The sequence below is a fragment of the Taudactylus pleione genome, unplaced genomic scaffold (assembly GCF_031769625.1).
Source record: "Taudactylus pleione unplaced genomic scaffold, aTauple2 ptg000161l, whole genome shotgun sequence".
Classification (NCBI taxonomy): Eukaryota; Metazoa; Chordata; class Amphibia; order Anura; family Myobatrachidae; genus Taudactylus; species Taudactylus pleione.
In genome coordinates this window covers 1,122,977-1,132,500 of record NW_028284563.1, presented here as the reverse complement: position 1 = coordinate 1,132,500, position 9,524 = coordinate 1,122,977, and the positions used below count along the sequence as shown (strand labels likewise).

General features: G+C 43.7%; 1 protein-coding gene across 1 annotated transcript in view; it reads left to right on the top strand.

Moving 5' to 3' along the window:
- The window catches only part of ATP10B (ATPase phospholipid transporting 10B (putative)), a 398,242-nt gene that overhangs the window by 334,957 nt on the left and 53,761 nt on the right, over positions 1 to 9,524 (top strand). Inside the window, exons 5-6 of the mRNA XM_088475032.1 lie at positions 2,001 to 2,205; positions 9,330 to 9,415. Coding sequence (XP_088331158.1) covers positions 2,001 to 2,205; positions 9,330 to 9,415 — 291 coding nt within the window. The remainder of the gene's footprint in view (positions 1 to 2,000; positions 2,206 to 9,329; positions 9,416 to 9,524) is intronic.

Sequence of the window (9,524 nt, the reverse complement as noted above, 5' to 3'; positions counted from 1 at the left end):
TAGATGGCGTTAGCCACAGCATCCAAGCGGGCTTGTCACATATGACAAATACGGTCAGCAATGGGGTCTTGGGTTCCTCTCTGTCTGGAGTTTGTATGTTCTCTCTGTGCTAGGATGATAGGATGAGGTTTTCTCCATGTATTCCAATAAACTACCACATTTTAAAAACATACAGAACTGGTAGGCTAATGAAGGAAAAAGAGCAGAAGGTACTCTCTTTGTTGGGGTACACTTCCTGCCGAAAAAATATGAAAACTTAACGTTTATAGGTATGCTTTAAAAAGTCAGTTATTCTTGGTAGGAAGTGTGCCCAACAAAGAGAGTACCACCTTCTTCTGTTTTTCTGTCATTACTCCACATTTACTCTCACCGATGCACCTCCATCTCTTTATCTGTACATACCCACTTAGGGTCTTATTTCTTACCTGAGTATTATATTTACCACTTACCTATATTTTTGTTACTATGCCAGTGCTTGAGGTTTCCCCTCCCCCTTCTCTAGGATAAACAGAACTGGTAGGCTCTCTGGCTTCTGATAAAATTGACAATGGTTCAGAGGTTCCCAAACCGTTCCGGATTTAGAGATATCTATGGTTGAGCACAGGTGGTTAAATCAAATTGACTGAGGAACTAATTAAGTCACCTGTGCTCAACCATGGATATCTCTAAAACCTGAACTGTTGGGGAGCCTTGAGGGCCGTGTTTGGGTACCTCTGCCATAGTGAATAAGTGTGTGTGTTAGGGAATTTAGGGCCTGATTCAGACCCACTCGCGAGCGGCTGTCCGCTCGCAAGTGGGTCGATGTTATGCACTGAGCATGCGCACGACGGAGGGAGCTCCGTCGTGCGCATGCGCCAGACGTGACGAGCGAAGGAAAGTCCTTCGCTCGTTGTGTCCGATCAAAGGGGGCGTGCTGTCAATGTTGATTGACAGCACGCCCCCTTTGGTGGGCGTGCTGGGGGCGTGCCTCCCTGACGGGGGGCGTTCCCACGGGAACGCCTCCCGTCAGAAGCCGGCCCACTGACATCACTAGTGATGTCAGTGGGAGTGATTTTGGCTCTGATAGAGCCAAAATCACTCCGGAGCTTGCGGTTGAAAACCTCAACCGCAGGCTCCGGCTCGCAATTTCGATGGTCGCGATGGTCTCGACCATCGCGGCCATCACAAAGCACGCTCGTATAGCCTGTGGGTGGTGACCCACAGCTATACGAGCGTCCAGGAGGACGCTCCATGAAAATGGAGCCCGGCCCTCATTCAGAGCGTGCGCTCTGCTCAGAGCGTACGGCTCTGAATGAGGGCCTTAGAATGTAAGCTCCAGCAGGGCAGGAACTGATGAGAATCACTGACTACATAACCTCTGCACATCACAGCGTAATATAACTGGCACTATATAAATAAATGATGGTGTGCTTTATATTTCATTTTTATTTAACAGTAACAGAAGTATGTTTATTTAGTGTCTGAACAATCTTTTCTTTCAAGAATTTCAAGAATTGTATTCGTTTTATGGAGCGTACACATGGTCAGATGAATGATTTGAACGATTTGACCAACTATTTGAACTACAAACGATCTTTGACTGCATTAAAATGACTGAAATTGTCCAAAACTGACTGCAAACACATCAGATGTCAGATATCGTTATCTGACCATCGGGAACGCGCATCGTTCAGACATGTCAGATTTTCCTTCAGATACGAACGACTGAACGATTTTTGAAATCGTTATCGTTCAGATCTGAAGAAAAATCTGACCATGTGTATGCACAATTACAATTTATATTTCTTTATACAATTTATATTGCTGTGTTACCGTTTATCTAAATGTAGCCAAAATATATATCACGGTGGTCTTCCTGCCATTGATGATACTAGTGCTATTTAATTGGAAATGGGGAATAACAACTGTCTCCACATATTTTGATTTCATTTGCTCTTTGCTGCACGAAATACCAGAGGTCTGGAAAATGATTGATTTAATTTCTGTGTCGTCTGTTTAAGGAACGAGAGGAGCTTTGTTGACAAGTGTTGGAAGGACGTGCGCGTTGGCGACTTTGTCAAGCTGTTCTGTAATGAGATCATTCCTGCGGACATACTGCTTCTCTTCTCCTCTGACCAAAACGGGATCTGCCACATAGAGACGGCTAATTTGGATGGAGAGACAAACTTAAAGCAAAGACAAGTGGTCAAAGGATTTACAAATCAAGTAAGTAGGCACTTTGTTACTGTCGTTGGATCAGTTTCATAGTCCAAACCTGCAGTGTATACACCAGCGACATATGAATGCCCCCTTCTTAATTTTTTGCCAGGGGCTCCATCTTCTGGTTGATATTTTTGGAAGTTTTTGCATCTCACTGTAAGAGGCATCACCGGGAGTGATGACATCCGAGGCGGTACTTGACTACTCCTTGTGTGCAGGAAAGGGGAGCGTGACCATGAGGTCACACCCCTGATGTGTGCCATTTTGGGGGTGTGACTGCCCCTGCCCTTGTCATGCTGCCCTTGTCATGCTGGGGGCTTGCCCAACAACCCAGAAGCTACTAGGAAGACCCCAGCCTCTCCCAGCAGAGTGTGGATGACAGATGGGGTGAGTGCAGAGTTTTCAGCCCCCCTGGACCCATGGCCAGGGCCGTAACTAGGGTAGTGCGGCCGGTGCCATCGCACAGGGCACCACAGGTCAGGGGGTGCTGTTTGGGGCTGTCAAATTTCTATCATTCTCACTTATAACTTTCTCTTATTTCATCCCCAGCATCTCCTGGCCTCTCCTATCTCTTCCCTGGCCCTTCCCAATGAGGCAATTCCCCTTTTTTGGGTGCATCATGTCCCTTTGAAAAATGAGGGAGGTGCCAATGCTCTTTCTGGCACAGGGCACCAAAAAGTCTAGCTACGGCTCTGCCCATGGCCCACGTGTACAACGCACCCTGCACCTATTATAGAAACACCACTTGTATACGCCAAATACATTTCTTATTGGCATTCGAGAGTAACTTAAACATCCTAACCCCTTTTTGTTTCAGTGAGGTTGTACGAAGTACATTTAAGCATTGTCCTGTTGAGCATATTATGTTTGAAAACACTGTACCAATAAAACTGTGCAAAGAAAATCTAAACTAGACTTGAAAGTTTTTAAATCGATTAAGGATTGGCATTTGGCACTTACAGTGATCTTCAAACCTTGCTGCATACCCCCCCCCCTGTATACTTTTAAAGTAGTTCCATTTCTTTACCATTTGATATGAATACTACTATAGCTTAATAGGATACATCTTTGTGCATAGAAGTTGAAGGAGTTTGAAGGTAACGCCTTCACTTGTCAGAGAGAGTTTTCTTGAGGTGAGTCGGATATTAACTTTTCTTCTGACATTTTGGAAAATTTCTACTGAGCTGTGAATTTAAAACATGTTCTAATTGAATCTACACTTTCAATACTGTTTAACTTTGGAGGAGTTAGACTATTTGGCAGATAAATGCCACCTTGACAGTGTTAGAGACAGATGTCATTTTAAGGGGAGAGAAAGTAAAAAAAACAAAAAAAAAAGATTTCGTAGGAGGTGAACTTTACGTTCAATAGGTGTTTTCATTACCATTGTATCATAATTGCACTTCGGGAATAAAAGTCACAAATGCAATTTCAGCACCACCCAGGTTGAATTAGCACTCTTCTCTGACGGCTGCAAGGCAGAGATTCTATACTTTATCATTTTCAAATGTAGATCTGTTTGTGAAGTCTGAAACAGAAATCACTAATGCAGGAGATAATCTTCTTGGAAGGGTTAATTTATAGTTGTCAACATTAATGATTTGTTTGGTGGATCTTACATACAGATAGTTCTGTATTGACGTTCATTTATTATAGTAGGGGTCTTGGGCATTAGTACCATAGGTGCAAGGGGTGCAGCTGCTATGGGACCCAGAGCTGAGGGGACCCATTTTCTTTGTCAAAGTTACATGTGTTATATACATTTTTCACCATTGGGTGGTACATAGGGGCCCTTATAAACACTTGCTACGGTGCCGTCAAATAACTAATTACGCCCCTGGTAGGAGTGTCTGTGTGGCAGCTAATCAGCTGTTAATGTCCTGTCATACAGCCTAATTATGATATATTTTGCATTATTCCGAGATTCTATTGTTAAATTACTGCAAAGCTGACTCCATGTATAAAGATTTTGGGCCATTCTTGCCTACATTTTTTATTTAAGTAACACATTTAAATAGGGGGCAGGGCTAAATGACTCGATTCTTGTAGAATCGTGTCATTGAGGCCCATCCCCTACTCGGAGACCCCCGATCGCCATGGAAATTCTCCCCATTCTGACCACTTCATTAGGAAGTGGGCAGGAATGAGGGAGAAGTGCCTACTCTACCGGTGGTGCAGAGGATTACCCGAAATAATCAGGAGCCTCCCGCGACTTCCGGGAGAGTAGGAATGTATGTTTTGGGCCTGATTCAAAGTGGCAGGCAATGCCGATGTGGTCATGGAGTTAAGCGACCTTTTTAGCCGTCCAAACTAGTGTATACGCTCTAAACTTGTTCTCAATTTTTGGCTCTTAATCATAAAGAGCTAATGGAAATACAATAGTCTCACTATGAGAAAAGGGTCAACAATAATCACACTAGCAATCCATATTAACCATTAATTAAAAAATCTGATAAAATTAATTTGTCAGCTATATACCGAGATTCATATATTTTTACCAGAGGTGTGATTGATTAATGGAGGCAGCTGTGGTGTCATAGATTTCATGGGGCAAACATGTGAAGTGCTAAACAAATTTAGAATTCTCCTCGCACCTTAAAATATCTCATTTAAATGCAGAGAACTGTTTTTATGTTGTATGTGTTGGTTGCCTGACTACCTACCTACATACAGCAAAGGTATTCTCATGCTACATTACTGCTGGTTGCTATGTAATGTAAGGCATTGTGAATCGGTATTGTCTAACACTCTTGTAGGTTGTTTTGTGTGTGTTTTGATCCTTACAAACATTGATATGGGTTGTATAGAATCATGTTACATTACATTTAAGGTTAAGTAGTATAGAAAAGCAGTATCATGATTTACCCTAAAGGTTTTACCCAGGAACCCCACCTGACAGACTGGAGAGCAGGCACCATCATCTTAAGCCCCTTCTCCTTGCGGCACAATGCTACGATTCCAGGGTCAATCAGGAGGGACGGAGTCAATATGATGTCATTCCATTAAAATCACATCATTTGATCATTTGGCTCCGCCCCCTCACGATTGACCCGCAAATCGCTGCATTTTGTTGCTAAGGGGAGGGGCCTAATGACGGTGCCAGCCTGCCAGTTCCCATCCTTATCGGGTCTACAACCCGCAGCTGCTGCAAGGTAAGTGTGTTGTAATGTATGTGTAACATATGTTTGTGTGTGTATATGTATATATGTGTGTGTGTGTGTGTGTATATTTATGTATATTTATATATATATATATATATATATATATATATATTGTCGAAACCTCCTCGTAAAAATGCTACGTTTGCCCCTGGGTTGCAGGTTCTCCATCTGACCAGTGGCGTAACTAGGGCAGGGCCACCGGGGCTCGTGCGGCGCGGGAGGCTCGCCGCCGGCCACGGTACAGGCCCGTCCTAGTTAGCCTGTGTAGTGCAGACCGCAGTGAGTGCGGTTGCACTAGACATGGGGTCTTCAAACTTGGCCCTCCAGCTGCTGTGGAACTACACATCCCAGCATGCACTGCCACCTTTTTGATATAACAGCATGCTAAAACTATGTGCAGTGCATGCTGGGATGTGTAGTTCCACAGCATCTGGAGGGCCAAGTTTGAAGACCCCTGGACTAGACATTTACACACACATCGCCGCCAGCACGGCGGCGATGTGTGTGTTTCAGCAGCCAATGAGAGTCAGACACTCTCATTGGCTGCTGCTGCGCCCACTGCAAGAGTCGGGCTAGAGCTCAATCATGAGCTCCACCTTCCGGCTCCTGCAGTGGATGATGGGAGAGACGTCATGACATCTCTCCCATAATGCAGAGAGCGCCAGCCCGGGAGGACTGCTGTGCGGACAGTGGCAGGAGCCGCAGCAGGGATTCAGGTAAGTATATATTTTTTTACTCGTGTGTTTGTCTGCACTACTGGGGCTCTGCATCGAGGGGGGGAGCCTCTACTGGGGGGGCTACTACTGGGGGCACTGCATAGGGGGGACTACTACTGGGGGCACTATATAAAGGGCAATGCATCGGGGGACCGCTACTGGGGGCACTGCATAGGGGGGACTACTACTATCTGGTACTATGTAAGGGGCTTACTACTTGGGGAACAAGGGGCAGTGCAATGGACCACTACTGGGGGCACTGAATAGGGAGGACCACTACAGGGGGCACTGGATAGGGGGGATCACTACAGGGGGTCTGCATAAGGGGGACCACTACCGGGGGCACTGTATAAAGGGAACTAATTGGGGACTGTATAAGGGGGACCACTACTGTGGGTACTGTATAAGGGGCACTACTGAGGGCCTGCATAAGAGGGACCGCTACTGGAGACATTGCATACTGGGGGTACTGTATAAGGGGCACCACTGGGGGCCTGCATAAGGGGGACCACTACTGGGGGCACTGCATAGGGGGGACTACTACTGGCTGGTACTATGTAAGGGGCTTACTACTGGGGGAACAAAGGGCAGTGCAATGGACCTCTACTGGGGGCACTGAAAAGGGAGGACCACTACAGGGGGCACTGGATAGGGGGGATCACTACAGGGGGTCTGCATAAGGGGGACCACTACCGGGGGCACTGTATAAAGGGAACTAATTTGGGACTGTATAAGGGGGACCACTACTGGGGGTACTGTATAAGGGGCACTACTGGGGGCCTGCATAAGAGGGGCCGCTACTGGAGACATTGCATACTGGGGGTACTGTATAAGGGGCACCACTGGGGGCCTGCATAAGGGGGACCACTACTGGGGGCACTGCATAGGGGGGACTGTATAAGGGGCACTGCATTAAGGTGCATATGGAATGGAAAGAAATGTTCAGAGTGATGAGAAATGTGTGTGTCATGTTGACGCCCCATTTTTAAGTGACCATACCTCTTGTGACCATGCCCATTTTTTTGCCGCGGGCGCACATAGGGGGTAGGGGGGCGCGTGGTTTTCAGAACTTTAACGCATGCACCGTTGCTAAGAATCGCTCAGCTATGTAAGCATCTGGATTTTATGTGGACTGTGTGTAAATCAGTAACTGACCCTGTGTGACTTGCCCGGGACTTCCTCAGACAGCAGCACACAGCACATTTACCAGAATGTACAATGGCTGCACAACAAAATCTACTGAGGACTAATCTGCTCTTAATAACACATTCACAAACCCCTCCACACATTATATTATGTTGTCATTTGTGCTAACGATACAGGAATGTGAAATGTGACTTCACACGTTTTTTTATTTTATTTTATCAGCGTTTGTCTTTTCTTAAAACACATTTGATCCACAAAAATTTCCCCCGATTGTATTACGCTGACATATCTGCAATAATCACTGCCAATGGTGCATTGTTTTATGCTTCACATGCTGTCATTATGGAGGACATTACAAGATGGAAATCTAATTAGTTTTATCTGGATAAGATTTCTCACTTGTGAATTATGCGCTGGGTTTTTCGCTGTTGTTGCTTGCCTGTTCCGTCTGTGCCAATAAGGACACGTCTTTTTCTTTTGATACTTTGCAAATGATTTTAGTTGTCTGAGTGTAGAATTCAGATACAGCTAATTAGATTCTTCATATTGGATTAGCATGCAACATTTAACCTTTCTCACAATCCCATGGTATATTAAATCTTTTAGAAAAAATAAAATCAGGTAAAGGGCTGTAAAATTGTTCCTGTGTTACACATTCTAGATTATATTATGCAAGACAGAGTGTTCTATAAGCTGTCTGAATTTGCATGCTAATGATGAATCATTGTTGCTGAGAGAGTGCCTGGGGACAGTTGCCTGTAGATGTGAACCAAATACCGATAGGTCCTATATTTAATGCCGCCCTCCGGTAGATGCAGGAGTGGCAGCCTAGGTGAGGGTTATGCCCTGCTCCCCACTTAATGGCACAAATTGCAACATTACACAGCAAAGGTTGGGGCACCTTGGCCCTGCCATGTCCATTTCCCCAGTGCTTGTAGACTAGACACGTATGATTAATTTGTAGGGATTTTTTGTCATAGGAAGTTCTTGTTTTGCGGTTTTATCATTTTAATTTGTTTTTAAGTCATTAAATAATACAAGTTGATATTATAATTTGCCTGTCCTTGACCATATTGTATTTATACCTCTTGGAGGTAATTGGGACAAATTTAACAAAACAGTGATGCACACAAAAACAAGTTAAGGGAAGGGGTCCCCCTAGCACTTCCGAAACACTCTTCTGTCCTCAACCACCCAACTGTCTTTTCAAAATACCAGATGCACCCCCTGACTATGGTGATGGCCCCGCCCCCCTCAGTGGGACAGTCCCCTCAAATCGGAAGGTACAGTATGAATATTGGCTCACCAGTTTTTTTCCTTTACCCTAATTCTTTGTTTTTGTTTTTTTTTGTCTTTTGAGTTGTTGTTATGGTATATCCAACAGTCTTGTGTTCAAAAAGTCTTCTGTGAGATGTCTAAACATCGTGTTACAGATTTAGATTTATTTTCATGGTCAATGGTTAGGTCATGTTGAAAAGGTGTTATGTATTATGTCTATGCAGAGTATTCCAGAATTATTTTATGACCATATTAGAGTTTGAGGTTGTATGCTGGTACTTAAGCATTAAAAATGTATAGCTTATGTTTAGGTCCGTTTACAGCGGCACATTGTGTATGTATCATTGCTAAACTACTGATGCTGTTCTATTCAACCTGGTTCTGTATGTTGAGCAATGAGTAATTAATAAGGACTACATTGTCTGCAGTTGTAATTTGCGTATATACTAGGTATGATGTAAACTTGTACTTCTCGTATACGGAACATACAGCAATTTCACAACAATGCCTTGCATAATCTACAAATTACCCTTAAGAGGCTTCAGAACATGTGGAACAGCATTTGTCTTTTCTGTAACTGGACAGACTCCAGTTGCACAATAACAGAATAAGGATTGAGTCTATTGTGCTGAACTCAAAATTACAAGTACTTTAATATCAATATCCTATATTTTGTTTCAGTACAAAATGTGATTTCCTGAAACTTGTATTTGCTATGCGTAATGTTTATAGGTATAATTATTAGTTACTCAGACACCTAACTCTGAATATTTATGCTGGCCATTATTTTGCAGTGATTAAATACAATATATATTTTTTATTTTTCTAGGAATCTTTATTTGATCCAGAATCTTTTACACACACCATTGTCTGCGAGAAACCAAATAACAATCTCGGCAAATTTAAAGGTTACATGTGAGTATATGATGCAATATGCATTTTTTTCAAGGGGATCTTACATTCAATTCTAGAATTAAAGATAAGGGAGACTTCAAAGGCAGTTATTGTATTACTGTTGATTAGA